Source organism: Capra hircus, chromosome 21, assembly GCF_001704415.2.
Source record: "Capra hircus breed San Clemente chromosome 21, ASM170441v1, whole genome shotgun sequence".
Lineage (NCBI taxonomy): Eukaryota > Metazoa > Chordata > Mammalia > Artiodactyla > Bovidae > Capra > Capra hircus.
The window spans coordinates 25,605,178-25,625,669 of record NC_030828.1 but is presented as its reverse complement, the minus strand read 5'-3'; the positions used below and the strand labels follow the sequence as shown (position 1 = coordinate 25,625,669).

The 20,492-nt window shown below is 44.9% G+C and overlaps 1 protein-coding gene across 1 annotated transcript; it reads left to right on the top strand.

Moving 5' to 3' along the window:
- Positions 10,787 to 20,143, top strand: BCL2A1 (BCL2 related protein A1). The gene is made up of 3 exons (XM_005695059.3): positions 10,787 to 11,370; positions 13,904 to 14,502; positions 19,820 to 20,143. Exons 2-3 carry the CDS (start codon positions 13,990 to 13,992, stop codon positions 19,925 to 19,927), a joined length of 621 nt encoding a protein of 206 aa, XP_005695116.2. The 5' UTR covers positions 10,787 to 11,370; positions 13,904 to 13,989; the 3' UTR covers positions 19,928 to 20,143.

Below are 20,492 nucleotides of genomic sequence, written 5' to 3'. Positions count from 1 at the left end.
CTGCTGCTTCTAGCTGTGTGACCGGTCAGGTTCTAGGGGTCAGATTACGTCCCGGTGTAATAGAGTTGATACTTCTATGAGCTTTGAATGAAATGAAGTTTTCAAGATTTCTGGCATCCTTTCTGGCACATGCTAGATGTTCAAAAAATATTCATTTTCCTTTTAAGCATTTTTGTATCACCATCTATGCCTCCTTGACGCTTTCTATTTTCTTTTCTTTTCTTTAGTTCTACCAGTTTATTGCTACCAACCTATTTCCCTCCACCCTCATGCACTGCTGCTGCTGCTGCTAAGTTGCTTCAGTCGTGTCCGACTCTGTGCAACCCCATAGACAGCAGCCCACCAGGCTCCCCCGTCCCTGGGATTCTCCAGGCAAGAACACTGGAGTGGGTTGCCATTTCCTTCTCCAATGCATGAAAGCGAAAAGTGAAAAGGAAGTTGCTCAGTTGTGTCAGACTCTTAGCGACCCCATGGACTGCAGCCCACCAGGCTTCTTCGTCCATCAGATTTTCCAGGCAAGAGTACTGGAGTGGGGTGCCTTTGCCTTTTCCGCCCTTGTGCACGCGTGCTCAGTTATGTAACCCTATAGACTGTAACCCTCCAGGCTCCTCTGTCCATGGATTTTTCCAAGCAAGAATACAGGAGTGGGTTGCCATTTCCTTCTCCATCTATTTTCTTTTTTAATAGCTTCTATATCTGTCTCGGGCTCCCCAGGTGGCTCATTGGTAAAGAATCTGCCTGCTAAACAGGAGACAGTGGGTTCGATCCCTGGACCAGAAAGATCCCCAGGAGAAGGAAACGGCAACACACTCCAGTATTCTTGCCTGGGAAATCCCATGGACAGAGGAGCCTGGCGGGCTACAGTCCATGGGGTCATAAAGAGTCAGACACGACTTAGCCACTCAACAAGAACATCATCTATCTTGTTGCTACTTATTCTAATCTGGGAACTCCTTGAGGGCAGGGTTTGTCTGACCTTTCTCTAACTTCACCAAGCAGCTCAGAACCAGGTACATAGTGGATATTTGGTAAATATTCCATGAAATGATATTAACTAAACACAGCACTCTTTTCCCCTCCCTCTCCTCATAATCCTCCTCTGGCACCAGAGTCCTCTTCCTGGGCCAGATAAAAACCTAAGCTATTCAGGTCTAGGTTCGTGGCTATTTTTTTGCATTAAACACACAAAGGGGAAAATCCGGTAAAATCTGAACTGATACTTATGCTGCCAGCAACCCCGGAGGCTTGTTTGGCTGCAGGCACCATCTGCAGCCTGCCTGCAATCCCGTGGTTGGAAAGGCCGCCCTTCTGGGCTGTGCAGAGGTGCACAACTCCTCAAGGTATATGCAAACTCACTTTTGTGGACAGAAGCCAGTAGGTGGCCCTTACAACCCTGGCTTTCTGGGCAGGGAGAGCACAGAGCAAGGGAGGGTGGGTGGGCTGTGGTTGCCCTCCTTCTGTTTAGGGTTCTGTTTTTTTCTTTTTTAAATATTTATTTGACTGCATCAGGTCTAAGTTGTAGCCCATGGGATCAAGTCCTGGGGTTCTGTTTCAGTTTCAGTAATTCTGCCAGCAGGCGGCTCAGTGGTAAAGAACCCTTCTGCCAATGTATGAGATGCAGGTTCAATCCCTGGGTCGGGAAGATCCCCTAGAGGAGGAAATGAAAACCCACTCCAGTATTCTTGCCTAGGAAATCGCAGGGACAGAAGAGCCCAGTGGGCTACAGTCCAAGGGGTTGCAAAGAATTGGACATGACTTAGCGACTAATCAACAGCAATCCTGAAAACCCTTTTATCCCGAGGGAAGAGGTTCAGGCATCTCCCTGGGAGCCCTTTCCTAGGCCTGGGGAAAGCAGCACGTGCCCTTGGGTTTGCCAGCCCAGCCAGGTTGGCAATGGGGAGTGACCTCAAGTCCTCTCAGGCTGAGGGAAGAGCTGAGCAGCTCACCCTAAACTGCAACCAGTTCACCAGTGAGCAGCTCCCCTGGGAGGCTTCCTTAAAGCCCCTAACTTGGCTGACCCTGGATTTGTGTTTGCCCTTGCTTGTGACTTTTTTCTTTAGAAATGTGATAGTTCATCTCTTGAGAAATGGGAAGTGGGAATTGAAGATTCTGGAAAGTCCCCAAGCTTTTCTAACACTGGAGCAGCATAGCAGCTGAAGTTATCTGTCCCAGGGATGGAGATGTGGATGCCAAGGGCGACAAAGAGAGGGGCTTTCCTTTGGAAGGTACCTGTTATTAGGATGCTTACTTCTCGAGGGTGCCAGAAAATAAAGATCATAGAGATACTCAGATTCAATGGAACTTTCATTTAAAAAAAAAAAAAGGACAAAAAAACATTTTTTAGCATAGAATTTTTAAAAATTTGTATTTATTTCTGTGCTGGGTCTTCACTGCTGCATGTGAGCTTCCTCTAGTTTGAGTGAGAGGGGCCACTCTCTAGCCGTGATACATAGGCTTCTTGTCTTGGTGACTTTTCTTGTTGCAATGCACAGGCACTAGGCGCACAGGCTACAGTAGTTGCAGCACATGAGCTCAGCGGTTTCGGCTCCCAGGCTCTGGAGGACAGGCTCAATATTTGTCGTGCATGGATTTAGTTCTTCCAAGGCATGTGGGATCTTCCTGGATCAGGGATCGAACCCATGTCTCCTGCATTGGTAGGCAAATGCTTCACCACTGAGTCACATGAGAAACCCTAGCATAGAAAAATGGTATTAATAACATACACAAGGTAAAGAGAATAGAGAACTCCCAAGTGCTCCTCAACCAGCTTCACATATTTCCAGCCTTTTGCCTAGCTTGTTTCATTCCTCTCCCGACTTCTTCCTGCCGCCATCTTTTTTGTTAGAGTAGCCACTACTTGACTTATTTTAGGAGGCTAATAAGGCCTTATAAGGATTTGAGATAAGGATTGAATAATTTGTGGAGGTAGAAGGAAATCCGAAAATGTTCTGGTCCAACATTCTTAGGTCGTTGTTTAGTCTTTCAGTTGTGTCCTGTTCTTTGCGACCACATGGACTATAGCCCACCAGCCTCCTCTGTCCATGGGGATTCTCCAGGCAAGAATACTGGCTCCCATTTCCTTCTCCAGGGGATCTTCCTGACCCAGGGATCGAATCCATGTCTCCTGCCTTAGCAGGTGGTTCTTTACCACTGAGCCACCAGGGAAGCCTTTCTTAGGTTTCAGGTGCAAAAACTGAGGCCCAATAAGGAACATGGGCCAAGAAACCAGGCCTGGGCACTCCCAGTGTCATGGACTCTCCTGGTTCCAGGCAATGAAAGGCCACTGACCCCTGCAGCAAAATCTACTGTGAAGGAGGGAAAATGTTAGGGGCACTCAAATCCCAGAGTCCTGAGAGCACAAAGAAGCAGCTCACACTGACATGGAACTGCTGGTTATGGAATTTGGTTATGGAGTTTGATCCCCACATCTATAACGGTAGGTGTAATCATTCTAGGCGCTTCCCAGGTGGCGCTAGTGGTAAAGAATCCACCTGCCAATGCAGGAGACACAGGAGACTTGGGTTTGATCCCTGAGTCAAGAAGATCCCCTGCAGAAGGGAATGGCTACCCACTCCAGTATTCTTGCCTAGAGAATCCCATGGACAGAGGGGTTCACGGGGTCACAAAGAGTCAGACACGACTGAGCACACACTGTGTATATATGTCAGTGCTAATCTCCCAATTCATCCTGCCCACCCCTTCCTCCCCTGTGTCCACTAAAAGCCATAGAAGCTTCTGGAAGGTAAGGGGGTTTAAGTGAGTGGCAGAGCCAGGACTAGCACCCAGATCTGAGAACATCTTTCCTGGCCCCAGGGCCATTCTCTCATCTGGGCTGTGTCTCTGCTAGAAGGTGGGGGTGGGGCTTTACTAATGGGTCCCTGTTCTCTGAACTCCAAGAGCCTTGGGCCTCCAAGGACTAATTATAGCCTTACCTTGAAGAAGAAAACCCACAGAGTCAGTGGCTTTGTCGGGGGAGGGAATCTGTTCTCCTTTGAGAGATCTGCTCATGGCTGATGCCACAATGACTTCTGACTAAGGCCAGGGTGCAGGGGGTTCCCCCCCAAGCAAGAGAGCATCTTCCTGCTTCCTGGTGCAGCGGAGCAAAAGAGCATCCCAGAAACCTTTGGGTATGAAGGAACACAGGCTTTTTCTGGAGTGAGTCTTCTCCCTCACTGCCCACTGGGAGGTATCCTGAAAGGCAGGGGAGAGGCTAAGACCCTGTGCTCCCAATGCAGGGGGCCTGGGTTCCGTCCCTGGTTAGGGCAATCCAGATCCCGCATGCCACAACTCAAGGCTGACCGTATGCTGCTGCAATAAGGATAGAAGATCCCACACGTAGCAATCAAGATCCGATGGAACAAAAAAAAAAATAACAACAATGGAGGTCATGAGACCACCATTCCACACTGGAAAGGGAGAAGCACCGGACCTGACACTCACAATGCATCCAGCTCATGGCAGCCACTGTTCATCTCCCTCGATGATGAACTGTGTTTCTTAGGACACTTTAATCTGGACCATTTTTTCAGGAACGTTCTTAACAGAGACAAAGCCTACTCTTCTGCTGGCACTGTGTTGGGGAAATACATTTGTCTGAAGCCCTTCCATGAAACAACTCTAACTTTGACAAGAAGAAGAATTTATTGGGCTTCCCAGGTGGTCTAATGGTTAAGAATCCACCTTGCAACACAGGGGACACCAGGTTAATCCCTGGTCCAGGAACATCCCACATGCCTTGGGGCTAAGCCTGTGAGCCACAACTACTGAGCCCATGTACCTCAGCCACTAAAGCCTGCATGTTCTATAGTCCGTGCTCCACAACAAGAGAAGCCACCGCATTGAGAAGCCCACATACCCCACCCAACTAGAGAGTAGCCCCCTCTTGCTGCTACTAGAGAAAGCCTGCATGTAGCAACAAAGACCCAGAGCAGCCAATAATATTTAAAAAAAAAAGAATTTAGAGGAAGCACCCTGAGATGTCTCAGATACCTGAACAGGGATGAAACAACTGGAACAAAGGATTGGAAGGCCACGGGGACCCTCTCACCATCTGGCAGCCGCCCTCCTTTCTGCACATGGACTTCATTCACTTTTACCAACTTCCTTCCCAAAGCAGGAAGTATGGCCACATCCCAGCCTTCTCTGGGAAGTGCTTACTTTCTCTTTCAGGCTGAACTTTCACGTCTCAGAGTCTCAAGGCACTTATTCTGCATTTGAATTTTCCAGTGGTTTTATGTGAAATCCCCTTACACCTGTGTTAATGAAACAAACTCCTTGCATACCCATCCCCAGCTCCAGGGCAGGGCCTGTGCTTGGTAGGCGCTTTGTAAAATTTGTTAAGCAATAAACCTAGTGAGTGGCTGTGGGCTGTCTGCGCTTCACTCTTTGGGGAAATCTGAGTTCTGGCCTTTCCAACAGAGACTTGCCCTTAAGGGGCCCAGTTTCACTTGCTCTCACCAAGCACACTTCCTGCATTTGCTTTGTGTCTTATGGCCATTCCATTTAGGGAGTGGAAAGTCCGAGGCCCTCTACTGAGATCACTTGAAGGTCCTATTCAAATAGGCTTCTGTCTTGTACTTCCCCTGAAATGACATTTGGGGAAAGAAAAGATAATTTTACTTTTGCTTTGCCAAGTAAAACTTCACAGACATAGTAATACAGCTTCAGCTCCTCATGGCTCAGACGGTAAAGATTCTGCCTGCCATGCAGCAGACCTGGGTTCGATCTCTGGATCAGGAAGATCCCCTGGAGAAGGGAATGGCAATCATTCCAGTAATCTTGCCTGGAGAATTCCATGGACAGAGGAGCCTGGTGGGCTAGAATCCGTGTTGTTGCAGAGTTGGCACAACTGATCAACTGATTTTTCTAAAAAAAAGAAAATCTGAGTCCTTCTGCCTAGATCACTTGAAGGTCTTATTCAAATAGGCTTTTCTCTTGTACTTCTCCCAAGGTAACATTTGAGGAAAGAAAAGATAATTTTACTTTCGGTTTGCCAAGTAAAACTTCACAGACATAGTAACAAAGCTTCAGCCCCAGGATCAGTCTGATTGTGAAGCGGGCAATTGGTCGAATATTCGGTGTTACTGGCAATGATGATAGTAGAATCCAGTCCATGTGTGTCTTGCATGTCAAAGATAAATAGACAGCTCTCTTCCTTGGGGAGCCACCAGCCAAGGGCACGAGACAGCACCACGGCTTCAGTATAAGATGTACCAGGAGATGTGCACAGGCACAGGGTCCCATGGGAACACATGCTGAGATTTCTCCCGGCTCAGGTGAGTGGGAAAGGCTTATTTTCACTGGACGTGGAAGATGGAGGAGGTTTGAAGACACGTGCATGAAAGAGAAAAGCCACTGCCATTGGAGATAGCTGGAAGAACAAGTTCCTAGAGACAAGAGAACACATCACAGAGTCAGGTTAGGGGGCAGAATTGCGGTGAGAGGAGGTCGAATCAGAGTACCAAGACCCTTCCAGGCTTTGGGCTCCTCTTCATAGTCAACACGAAGCCCTTCATTTGGGGAGCAGAATGAGCAATGGGTGTTCCAGTGAGATTCAGAGAGGGTAAAGGGAAAAAATGGGTCTGTCCACACAGGTGTACAAAAGGGATGTATCACAAATCAATACATCAGGACATGTTGCACTCAGACAGTCTGCTTTCTATAATTTTAACCTCTGCTGGGACTTTCCTGGTGGTCCAGTAGTTAAGATTCTGCACTTTCACTGCACAGGAGACGTGAACTGTTTGATTCCTGGTTGTTGTTCAGTTGCTAAGTCCTGTCCAATTCTTTGTGACCCCATGGAATGCAGCACACCAAGCTCCCCTTTCCTTCAACTATCTCCCAGAGTTTGCTCAAACTCACCTCCATTGAGCCGGTGATGCCATCCAACCATCTCATCCTCTGTCGTTCCCTTCTCTCACCCTCAATCTTACCCAGCATCAGGGTCTTTTTTCAATGAGTCGACTCTGCATCAGGTGGCCAAAGTATAGGGGCTTCAGCTTCAGCATCAGTCCTTCCAATGAATATTCAGTGTGAGCACAGCCAAAAACTAGACCAAGAAAAAAAAAATTAACCTCTCCTTGGCTTTCCCCTCTCCTCTTTTCACCTCCATCTCCTTTGTAGCCTCTACAATGTTAGTCAAAAACCCACCCCCACAAGCCGCATTTATGACACCTGCCGTCTTCCCTCTCTGTTTCTCAGCTTCCTTGGTTCACAACTGGTTGTTCTCTTCAGGGCCCACTTTCAGCCTTGTCTCCAAATTCGACAGGGGAACTGGGAAAAGTCCCCACCTGCTTATTTTGCTCATAGGATTTCCTGGATATTGATCACCCGGATAGGAACCAAGCTTCCTCCAGGAGCCCTGTCCTACTGAGCAACTCGTTTTTCCTGACACAGTGTGGACAAGCTTCCATTGTGCTTTCTGATGATCAAGGCTTGGCCCCACCAGACCCAGGGAGATGATGCCGGGATGGGGGGCACCCAGGTGACTTCTATTCCTCCCTCCCTTTTGTGTTACGACAGCATTCCCACTGAAGACCATTGTTCTCTTCTTGGCCTTGGTCAGAGGCGTGGAAAAAGGAAGTTGTCATGATAAGCTCAGAGGACCTGAAGAGTGAGCTAGGCTGGGAGTTTCCCAGGGCCACCTCCTCTGAAGCAGCCGAAAGCGCAGCAAGTTTCCTCCCAATGTCTGCATTTGGAGAAAAGAGAGCTTGACCTCAGCAGCCCCTCCCTGAAGTCCCACACACGGGCCCCTCGTCCCAGAGTTTTGGTTCCTCTGGCCACTTGTCAGCCAGGGTGGCTTCAGGGTTCTCCCCTCAGATTCCTCATCAAAACTCCACCTCTGTCAGTCGTTGCCATAGCAGGAGGTGGGCTCGTGACCTAATAAGATCTCCGAGGTCAGGAGGGAGATGAAATGAAATCTTCAGGCAGTCGTGCTTCAGGCCACTTAGAATACCTCTGTCTTCGGAGAATCTACTTCAGAGGATTCTCAGACCTCTAGTAACTTGATGGTTATAGAGGTGAGCAAGGTGGCTTTGAAGGACCTCCTGGATCACTCAAAGATTTGAACTGCCTCCCTGCTTTCCAAGTCCAAAGGATGGCAGGAGGGTATTGTTGTTGTTCAGTCACTAAGTTGGGTCCGACTCTTTGGGACCCCATGGACTGCGGCACACCAGGCTTCCCTGTCCTTCACCATCTCCCGGAGCTTGCTCAAATTCATGTACATTGAATCGGTGATGCTATCCAACCGTCTTGTCCTCTGTTGTCCCCTTCTCCTCCTGCCTTCAATCTTTCCCAGCATCAGTGTAGGAGAGTGACACTGGTTACATTGTACATGATTGTGCCTATAAGTGACCTTGCATGTGAGTTGCATGCTGTGGCAGTTTTAAAACATGGCTACCAATTCTTGACACTCTTCTTATCAATAAAAATATCTATGTTTCCTTTCCTTGAATTTGAGCAGTCATGTAATAACTTGCACAACTAGGTTAGTATAAAAATGATACCGTGTGAGTTCTTTTTTTTTTTTTTTTTTTTTGGTTGTACAGCATGTAGGATCTTAGTTTTCTGACCAGACCAGGGATTTGAACCTGTGTCTCCTGCAGTGGAAGCAAGGATTCTTAACCACTGGACCACCAGAGAAGTTCCAATACTCCGTGAATTCTAACCTGGATTATAAGAAGCTATTCAACTCCTATATTGGTCACTGGCATGCTTGCTCTTGGCACCTTTAGCCACCACATGAGAAGTATGACCAATCTGAGATTGCCATGCTGGACAGACCACACGGAAAAATTCTGTGACTACATGAAGAGAGACGCCCAGCCAACCCCAGCTGTTCCAGCTGCCACTATCTGAAACACTCCAGCTAAACCCCAGACACCATGGAGGAGAGACCAGTCATCCATCTGAGCCCTGCCCAAGGTTCATTTCATGAGCAAAATGCGTGATTAGCGTTTGAAGCCACTGAATTTGGAGAACTCCTTTGTGAGGAAGCAGTTAGAAAGCAATAGATAACATATGTGTACAGATGTGGCAATTTTCATAAACACCACATATAGACATGAAGGTGTAGTCCGTGTGTGTGTGTGTGTGTGTGTGTTTAGTTGCTCAGTCATGTCTGACTCTTTGTGACCTCATGGACTGTAGCCCACCAGGCTCCTCTGTGCATGGGATTTTCCAGGTAAGAATACTGGTGTGGTTGCCATTCCCTTCTCCAGGGGATCTTCCCGACCCAGGGATCCAACACTGCAGGCAGACACTTTACTGTCTGGGCTACCAGGGAAGCCCTGGAGCCTGGTGAATGCAAAGCCAGGTCACAGCGGCATTAACAAAGGATACGTCCTTCTGTCTCTATACCTGCTTCATGATCAGCTGCTTGTCTCTGTCCCACATGGCCCTCCCTCCCAACACACCTGAGAAATGGAACATTTCCTGCCCTATCAGTAAATAAGAATTTCACAGTCATGAGCAGGTGCCACCTTCCAGAGTCAGGGAGCCTGAAGGAGCTTAAGAAGGAAAGAACACCTGCTATCTAGCAGCCATGCCCTACGGTAAGCCCTGAGGAAACTCAGGATGAGAGAACACAGGACATGGGTCCCAGATACCTGGGATGCACATCAAAGGAATGATTTCAGTGAGCCCAGACTCTTGCGTCTTCCTATATGAAGAAAAGCACTATCTTCAGATGTCTGGTTTTCCTTTAACAAACAACAACATTTTGACCTTCCCTTTGTTGCAAAACGTCTATAAACTGGCTCCCACCTCACCTCCTTGGAGGAGTTCTCTCAGGGTTACTTAAGATGCTACTTCCTAGCCTGAAGTCCTGAAAATTCCCACTGAATAAAACAACTCAACTTTTAGGTTGTGATTGTTTCTTAAGCCTACACATCCCATTCCAGTCTTTTCATACTTTATATACAAATAATTCTTTCTGGAAAAGACTTTGTCTTCCCTCCACCTATCCTGGAAAAGTGATTATTTGGAAATGCTGCAAAATAAACTAAAGCAGACTACAATGTTTAAGACTTTTTACAACAATTTCTTTTCAGTTCTAGATAAGGAACCCAGAGCCCTAAATGTAGTTGGCTCCAGGTGTGACACTGGTCATGTTTTATTTATTCAACAAAGATCTGTCCCTGGCTTCCCTAGGTCCAGGCTTGAACACTGGCAAGAGAGGGGGGAAAAGGTAGACCCTGACCTTAGGAGACTGAATTGCAACTCTTTAAAGTCAGACTTTTTTTTTTTTTAAGTCTTTATTGAATTTGTTATAACACTGCTTCTATTTTATGTCTTGGTTTTTTGGCCCAGAGGCTTATGGAATCTTAACTCCCAGACCAGGGTTCGAACCTGCACTCCCTGCATTGAAAGGCAAAATCTTAACCAGTGGACCACCAAGGAAGTCCCCTGTACAATAACTCCTAAACCACCTGCTCATACCATTTTTCCAGAAATGCTCATCACCACGGGAATGTAATTGGGCCGGGGTGGGGGTTGGCAGGATATAATAAATTTTCCCATCATTGCCATGATTCTTTTGGTGCTTGAGGATGATTTGAGGAGAAAAAGCTGGCTGTACTTGGCTTCCTGCTCCTGTGGGCCAAAAGGCATTGTCCTGGGTGGTGGGAGGAGGGGAGGAGGAACCTCCCCAGGGGAAATCCCACAGGTCTGTGCGCTCCTTTGTTCTATAACTCTAGGCGGAAAATGCCCAGAGAGGATTAGATGTGTCAGAGATTTAGTGGGGGTAATGCCTGTGAGGGAGAACGGGGAGGGAGCTATCAGACCACAGTGTGGGCCGGCCTGGCTGAAGAAGAACCAGGAGGAAGGAGGACCCAGGAGGAAGAGTCTCAGTTGGAGCAAAGTCTCAGCCATTCTTCACAAAGCTGATAAGGAGTCGTCGAGCCACCTTTCAAAGGAGGCTGACCTACAGGGATGGCTCTTCCTACTCCTGCCTTGACCAGTCATTGACAGGGACAGCCTGCAGGCAGCACAACCTCCGTGCCAAGTCATGGGGGCGATAGATTAAGGGCCCAGCTGTGGGGCCCTTGGTCAGTCACACCAATTATGCCACCATGGCACGAGGTTCACAGTGCATTGTTGTTTTCTTTCTTCTTTTTATTTTTTAATTTAAGTCATTAATTAATTCATTTTAAAACTTTTGGCCACACCCTGTGGCATATAGGGTCTTAGTTCCCTGACCAGGGATCTGACCTGCACCCTCTGCATTGGGAGGCTGAGCCTTAAAACCACTGGACCACCAACGAAGTCCCAGGGGTGCATTTTCGCGGCCCCCACAAGTCCCTCTCAGCCAGCGCACTGAGCAGCAGCTCTCCCGTCCTCCTTAACCCCTTGGAGATAATTCAGAAATACAAGGTACGTGGGGTTTTTTTTTTTTTTTTTCCTGTTTGCCACTCTTCAGAGACACGGAGGCGAAGAATTAAAGTTACTCCATATGTAGACAGAACAACAACAACAACAAAAATAGTGAATCCCGTCTCTCAAGGGACCCTGCACTGTTTACTCTTTCTCCCACTCTCTACTCCTGCCTAGTAGCAACCCTGGCTCCTCGGCCGACAGAAAGATGCGGCCAGCAGACGGGGATACAGTGCCCTGACTGCCTTCATTGCCACTTGCTCTGTTCCCCAGGGCTCTTCTTAGCCAACACTTCCACCATTTCCACCAACCGCTTCCCAGAACTGGTGCCAAAGCTAAATGCATGACAGGTTTGCAGTTCATTTGAACCTAAGCGTTTAGGAAGTTATGTCCTTATTGGGAAGCTGAATTTCTCATTAGTCTGTAAAAGATTGATGGAGAATTAGGGCTGATGAAGGCCCCACATTGTGCCAGCTGTGGTCACAGGTGCTACACGGGTCATCAGTTGCATACCTCACCCCTGGGAGTTCATTGTGTATGGCTACATTTTACAAACTCTGGGCACACACTGAGTAAGGGAACAGAGATTTGGGTGGGAATGAGGCTTGGGTCCTCTGACTCCAGGGTTAGTGTTCCTTCTGGCCCCTAAATTCTATCCTCACGTTGGACAATTTGGCTGACTTAAATAAGAGGAAATAGAGGTATTGGCTTATAGCAGGATTTTGTCTTTTTTTTTTAAATTATTTGTTTATTTTGCTGTGCTGGGTCTTAGTTGGGGCATGTGGGATCTAGTTCCCTGTGTGTGTGCTCTGTCGCTCAGCCATGTCTGACTCTTTGCGTCCCCATGGACTGTAGTCCACCAGGCTCCTCTGTTCATGGCATTTTCCAGGCAAGAATACTGGAGTGAGTAGCCATTCCCTTCTCCAGGACATCTTCCCAACCCAGGGGTCGAACCCACATCTCCTGTGCCCCTGCACTGGCAGGTGGCCTCCTTAGCCACTGAGGCATCAACCCAGGCCCCCTACATTGGGAGCCCAGAGTCTTAGCTACTGGACCACCAGGGAAGTCCCAAACCCCTTTAGTTTTGTCTGGAAATATCTCGTTTTGCAGTCTTTAGATTTGTATGTGTTTAACACCTAACCCGTTGCTTAATGCTCTTGGGTAACATATTTTTCATTCTTGATTGTACTTTTAAAAAATTTGTGTTCATCTGGTAGTTATGCAACAGATATTTGCCTTAAAAAAACCAAAGTTCTAGGGTAAATGGGATGTGAGGAATGAAGCAGATACGTTTTTCTTCCCTCCCATGTCATCCTATCTGAGCACCAAAGTGTCAAGCTCCGTGTTGCCTCAATGGTGCTTGAGAGGCCCTGTTTACTGGCTGTTTGCTAATCTGTATTCCAAATTTTCATTAATTCAGCTTAGCCACTGGGCTATATTGAACTTTTTTTCTTTTGGAGGTTAAATTCACATAATGTAAAAATGATCCATCTTATTTTATTCCCTTTACTTTTTATATTTAATTTATTTATTTCACTGTGCTGGGTTTTAGTTGTGGCATGCAGGATCTTCATTGTGGCATGTGAGATCTAGTTCCCTAACCAGGGATCGAACCTGGGCCCCCTGCATTGGGAGCTCGGAGTCTTACCCACTGGACCACCAGAGAAGTCCCCAAATGACCCATTTTAAAGTGTACAATTTAGTGACGTTTAGCATCTTCTCAATGTTTCACAGCCAGCCACCACCTCGATGTAGTTCCAAACCTTTTTCATCACAAGATAGAAACCTGTACCTACTCAGCAGTTACTCCCTTCTCCCCTCAGCCCCCAGCAATCATCAACTTGCTTTCTGTCTCTGTGGATTTACTTATTCTGGCTATTTCACATAATGGGATCATACAGTAGGAGAGCTCTTACATTTGGCTTCTACCGTTGGGCGTCCTGTTTTTGAGGTTTGTCCATGTTGTAAAGTGTATGGGCACTTCATTTCTTTCTGTGGCTTAAGAACGTTCAACAGTTCATTTATCCCTTTGTCTGTGGATGAACATTTGGTTTGTCTCCACCTTTTGGCTATTGTAAGTGATGTTGCTGTGAACATTCGTGTGTCAGGACTTGGGTGAGTCCCTATTTTCATTTCTTTTGGGCATATACTTATAACTGGAATTGCTGGGTCATATGGAAGTTTTATATTTAACTTTTTAAAAATTTGTTTTTGGTCACACTACTCGGCATGTAGAATCTTAGTTCCTTCACCAGGGATAAAACCTGCGCCCCCTGCGTTAGAAGTGGAAATTAAACACTGGCCCCCAGGAAAGTCTCTATATTTAAGTTTTTGAGGAACTGCCAAACTTTCACAGTAAAAGTTTGGGAAAACTGTTTTACATTCCTACCAGCAATGCAGGAGGGTTCTGATTCCTCCACTTCCTTGAATTTAAGGCTTCAAAAACTACATTAATCACTTACAGGATGAGGAAGTGGCCTGCCTTAGAGACATTTTCCTCTTTGACATCTTATACTTTCTCTTTCACATGCAGCCCACGCCTGAAAGCGACCAGGAGGAAGGGTAGCTTTAGATGATGCAAACAGAAATTCCACCGGCCTCCAGATACTATCATGTGTCATGTTTCGCCAGGCTCCACAAGCTTGTGCTTCAGACTGTCTTGGTCACTTGCAGGTGAGCAGGCTCAAGACGCTACTCCCCAGCAAGGAGAACATGACTGACACTGAGTTTGACTACGTTCACAAGCTGGCTGAGGACTATCTGAAATATGTGTTGCAGATACAGCAACCTGGATCCAAGCCAAGCAAAACATCCAGGGTGTTACAAGACGTGGCTTCCTCTGTCCAGGACGAAGTGGAAAGGACTTTGAAGCAGTGCTTGGATAAGTTTGATGTGGTGTCTGTAGACACTGCCAGAACAATATTCAACCAAGTGATGGAAAAGGAATTTGAAGATGGCATTGTTAACTGGGGCAGGATTGTAACCATATTCGCCTTTGAAGGTATTCTTACCAAGAAACTTCTGAGCAAGCGTATTGCCTCAGACATGGACATGTGCAAGGACATTTCTTATTTCGTGGCGGAGTTTATCACCGAAAACACAGGAGAGTGGATAAGGCAAAACGGAGGCTGGGTATGTGTGATGGAAGTATTCTTCTTTGTTCTTTACTTTCAGATAGGAATTGAAATAGCAAGTTTCTTTGCTAATTAAAAAAAGAAATCTACCTAAAGGATTATATTTTCTTTGAGTAGTTTGTTTTAAAAATTTTTTTAAAATTTTAAAGGGGAATTTCCCTGGTTGTCTAGTGGCTAACACTCTGTCTTCTAACTCAGGGGGCCCGGATTTGAATCCCTGGTCAGGGAACTAGATGCCACATGGTGCAACTAAGACCCAGCATGGCCAAATCAATTAAAATAATAAAAAAAGACATTTCCAGCTGATTTCCAGTGAATCTTAAAACTTTATAGCTGGGAAACACTTGAGGTTTCAGTTTTTATTCCTACAGTGTAAATTGGAGAAGTGAGTTTGGGGGATTAATAAAGCGCCTCCCTAATGCTTCTTCAGAGTCCAGTCCACAGGACTGAGCTCTTGCCAGGGTTCTCATGACAATGCAGAATTAGTACAGAATGAGTTGTATTAAAATGTTATATTTAGGTATTTATAATGTTGCAAAAGACAGGTGTAAATTTTTGTGAGTTTGTTGCTTCCTGCCCCCTCTCCCTGCCCCGCCCAGTTTTCTAATATACCAAATTCTGGCCAGTAAAGCTTGGCGACTGAAAAAAAAAATAATGTACTATATCACCAGCTAGAATCTATTCAAGATTTTCCAAATAAAAATTCACTTTATTATCAATGCCTCAAAAACTGAGACCATGCAGGGGTCCTAGATTACAACTCAAATTGTAGCATGCTTAGTCGTATCTGATTTTTTGCAGCCCCATGGACTATAGCTTGCCAGGCTCCCCTGTCCATGGGATTCTCCATGCAAGAATACCGGAATAGGTTACCATGCTCTCCTCCAGGGGGCTCTTCCTGACCCAGGGACCGAACCCGGGTGTCTTGCATTGCAAGCAGATTCTTTACTGTCTGAGCCACCAGGGAGACCCCACACAACTCATTGATAAGGGGCCTGTCCCAGCTGAATGTACATACTTTTCCTGATATTCCAATAAACTTACTGCTCACTTTTCTTACAGCACTGATTTCCCATAGATCCCCTCTTCAACCCACAATCCCTGGCCTCCCCTCTTCTCAAAGCTGTCCACTGTTATCAGTTATTTTACATGCAAAGCATCCCTGTTAATTAAAAAAATGCTTGTTGGATATATCCATAGAAAATATACACAGCGCTTCTTTGTAAAAAAAATTAAAAGTTGTTAAATAATATTTAACAATACTAATACTAATATTTGAAGTGAAAGTTGCTCAGTTGTGTCCAACTCTTTGTGACCCCATCAACTATACAGTCCATGGAATTCTCCAGGCCAAAATACCGGAATGGGTAGCCTTTCAGAAATTGTTGGCGTAAAGAGTTCTTGGTACTTATTCTGAAAGAACTTCTCTGTAAGAGTGTAAGAACCTTTCTGTAAGAGTAAACTGTCAGATACAATACAACTGTGAAGGTTACATGGGAAATTCCAAAAAGTTTAAATATGCAATTTCTTAAAACTACTCTAATACCAAAAGAAAGCCCCTTTTGAAAATAGGAATGTACAATCAGAACTGGTGCTTTCCATGTAACCAGCATGTTGAAGTCTGAGTCATAAGTGTTATGCAAAGTAGGTTTTACTTTGTTATGATCATCTTGCTCTCAATAATGGTCTGGTGAATTTGAGGGCAAATCAAAGGACCTACACAGGCATGTAGAGGATTAACCAAGTGTTCAGCCTGGCAAAGGCATTTCCAAAATGATGTAATACAAGCTCAAAATTTTGTACATATCCTTTGATATATAAAATAGATTTGGGGGCCAGATTCTTCTTGTATATCTTTTTGAATTTTAACTTGAGATTTAAAAATCATTTAATAAAGAATAAGGTTAGATGTGGTTCAGGTCTCCCTGAAGGCTCCTTCAGGGAGTATCTGTTGGAGTATCCTTTCCACTTGACCAGCTCAGCTCTCTCCCCTTGGGAGTCCTCTGTGACTCCTCTGTGCATACCCTGCATTTGACGCATCAGCAAATTCTGATTCTGCACACCCAGCACATTGGAGCAACTGTCTTCTCTCACTTAACTGTGTCAATAGGCTCCTCCCAGCTTCTCTGCTTCCAAGTTTGCCCTGTGATGCTCTGTTCCCCACATAGCAGAGTGATCAGAGCCATCAGAGGAATTTTTAAAATAACTCACCTTACATATTCCATGTTAACACTTCCAATGTTTATAGACTATCCTATCATTTTTATGCATCATAATTTACTTAAGCAGTTTCCAACAGCTAGACATTTGGATTGTTTTCTGTTTTTTCCTTAGAGATAACGCTTCAATACTAAACATGGAGATGGTTTTCCAACCACCACCCGCCCCCCCCATAAAAGAAGACTGCCTTTCACTGCCCCTCCCTCTCCATTCTGCCTTTTGACTTTAGGTTCTCACTGCTTCTCTCTCTGACACTAGAAAAGAACTTGGTATCCAGGGCCCAACGGATGGTTACTTTGAGACTAAAGTCTGCCATCTTCTTAGTCAGCTGGATTTCCAAATAAAGTCTTATTCCTTGCCTCAAAAACAAACAAAGAAGGCTGCCTCACGATCACCTTCTCACAATAGAATGATTGGTTCATCTATAATAGAATGATTGGTTCATCTATAATCATACTACTCATACATTTTGGAATACACATTGCCTTCAAAAGTTTTGCTACCAATGGGGCAAGCTCACAACTTGATCAGCATTAGGTGGAACCATTAAACATAATCTTGAGGGTTTAATAGACTTCTAGTAATAAGGTCAAGTTAATAAGTCTAAAAAACAGTAAGATTCGGTTAAAATGTGAATTTAACAGCTGGTAATGTGGAGTTTTTTCCCATGTACTTGCTCATGATTGATATTTATCTTCTCAACAGCCTTTGCCTTTTAACTTATTGAGGGCTTGATGACTTTCTCTTATGTTGGAATGAACTCTTTCATGGCAAATGTGTAATAAATAGTACCCTGGTCTGTTGTTCTTATTTTAGTTTCTTATAACTTAAAAAAAAAAGAATCTTCATATAGCTGAATTGTCAGTTTTTTCCCTTTGTTCTTGCTTTAGAACTTTAATAAATATGAGGGTGACATATTAACCCATTAACTGCCTGATCATAATGGTGATCATTGTGATAATAATAAAAATCATTGTAGAGTTGCCCCCACAGTACAGGGTTTATAGAAATTCTAAGAAGAGGAGCACTGACGTGGATCCCACACCTGGGACGGGTGGGAAATGCCTGAGTGTGTAAAGGCGGGAGAAAGAGGAAGAAAAGCAGGAGCAGCCTGTCCCCTCTGTGAGCGTGTGACAGCAAGCGTCTCCAGGCATGACATCACACTTCACACAGAGGCGGCAGTTGGCTTTCTTATGCAATCTTTTCAATGGAAAATTCCTCTGAATGGTGTTGGTCTTCACTGCCGGTGATGCTCCAAAAGACAGTTCCACAACATTACAGAGTTCTCAGTCAAAGAAATATGTTTGGTTTACACTTTTGTGTTAGTCACACTAGACTGTGAACTTCAAACTACTTGAAGACATTTGTAACCCCAGAAATGGAACTTTACTAGGTAAACATCTAAAACAAATTTTTTAAACAATTTTCTAATCTTCCTGGGAGTAGTTTGAAAATTTATGGATTGAAAAGAGCAGTGCTTGCATTTCAGTACTGGTCCAGGTACTAAGAAATCAGGTAACCTTACTTACATAACATTTTTTTCTGGATCTGTTTCCTCATTAGTCAAAATAAGAGAGGACATTAGGCTGGATAAGCTCAGAGGTGCTTTTCAGTGAGGGTGCTCTATAATAATATATCAAAAGTTAATTAAATACAGTGTCCAGTTTATGTGTACATGCATTCTCAGTTGCTCAGTTGTGTCCAGCTCTTTGCAACCCCATGGACTATAGCCTGCCAGGCTTCTCTGTTCATGGAATTTTCTGGGCAAGAATACCAGATTGGGTTGCCATTTCCTACTCCAGGGGGTTCAGTTTATATGCTTCTTAAAAAAAAAAAGTCTGATTAAAAAAGGAATGAATGTAATCTGGCTTTACTGTTGCATCCTCATGACTCTCAGCACAACGGAGTTTGCAAATAAAGGCTTATTTCAGGGGCTTCCCTAGTGGCTTAATGGTTAGGAATCCGCCTGCCAATGCAGGAGACATGGGTCCTTATCCATGAAGATCCCACACGCCTTGGAGCAACTAAGCCCATATGCCACAACTATTGAGCCTGTGCTCTAGAGCCAGAGAGCCACGACTACTGAGCCCACATATTACAACTATGAAGCCTAAGCACCTACAGCTCTTGCTCTGCAGCGAGAGAAGCCACTGCAATGAGAAGCCTGAGCACTGAAACTAGAGAGTTACCCCTCATTTGCCACAACTAGAGAGAGCCCACATGCAGCAACAGACACAGCACAGCCAAAAGCAAATCAATAAATACGATTATTTAATAAATGCATTTTTAGTCCCAAACATTCAGAAGAAAAAGAGGGGTGGGGGTCAGGGGGGAAAAGATAGACTCTCTACCCTCTAGCGCTATGCCATCCAATACAGTAGCCACTTGTCACCAGTGACTGCTGAACAGTTTCAATGTGGCTGGTCTGAATTGAGATATGCTGTAAGTTCAAACACACATTGGATTGTAAAGATATGGTACCAATAAAGAAAATATCTTATTTCCATCATGCTTACATATTGAAATCATAATTTATTTGTTTGCTTACCTATCTATTTATTTATTTTTGGCCATGCGCAGCAAGGCATGTGGGATCCTAGTTTTCCACCAGCCATCAAACCCATGCCCCCCACATTGGAAGCACAAAGTCTTAACCACTGAACCACCAGGGAATTCCCAAAATCATAATATTTTTAGAAAAATTTATTATATTTTAAAAATTAATTTTGCCTCTTTTTACTTTTAAATATGTGGCTACTGGGAATTCCCTGGCAGTCCAGTTGTTAGGACTCCATGGTTTCAATGCCAAAGGAGAAGATTCAATCCCTGCTTGAGGATATAAGAAAGATCCAGCAAAAAAAAAAAAAAAACTGTGGCCAAAAAGATTACATATGTAGCTTGCACTGTATTTCTGTTGGACAGCACTGCTCTAGGGTGGTCTGGAATTGAAGACAGAGAATGGTAACAAGGCTGAAAAGAATGAAACCAGTGAAAATATAGAGACGACTATTAATTAAATGAAAGTTTATTTGCTTTTCATTCCAACAAATTTAGTCTCCACTGATTTTTAAAATGTTAACTTTGTTCTCTTGTAGGAAAATGGGTTTGTAAAGAAGTTTGAAACCAAATCTGGCTGGCTGACTTTTCTGGAAGTTACAGGAAAGATCTGTGAAACATTATGTCGTCTGAAGCAATACTATTGACTGAAAAGGACACTCCACATTGTGAAATCTGTCTAATTTTTTAAACTCATACAAGAAGTACTGTCAACACTTACTTCTACTTCTAAACAGAGAACTTTGATGATGTAACTTGACATTCTGGAGTTATGGGAATTTTGTCCCCGTTTTAGTGAATAAATTTTATATATTACTTGCAGCTATATGTGATGTGTACTGTCTGGGAGTCTAGCAACAAAATGATAAAGCTCAATAAAGCGAACAGGGGCTGAACTAAGAGACGGATGACCCAGAAGGTGGCGTCTTTGGCAGATTTTCTCAAGGGTATGTCCACTACCCCCAAATCATTTCCAGTGTCAGTAGTCTAGATTGATGGGCTTCCCAGGTGCTGTGCTCAGTCACTCAGTTGTGTCCCGATTCTTTGCAACACCATGGATTGTAGCCCGCCAGACTCCTCTGTCCATGGGAATTCTCCAGGCAAAAATACTGGAGTGGGTTGCCATGCCTTCCTCCAGGGGATCTTCTGACCCAGGGGTTGAATTACGACTAGATTCTTTACTGTCTGAGCCAGCAGGGAAGCCCCTTCCCA

Excerpts from the sequence above, each read along its gene's own strand:
- BCL2A1 (XM_005695059.3), top strand. The coding sequence starts at position 13,990 with ATGTTTCGCCAGGCTCCACAAGCTTGTGCTTCAGACTGTCTTGGTCAC. Across the intron at positions 14,503-19,819 it reads TAAGGCAAAACGGAGGCTGG|GAAAATGGGTTTGTAAAGAA; the intron begins GTATGTGTGATG and ends GTTCTCTTGTAG.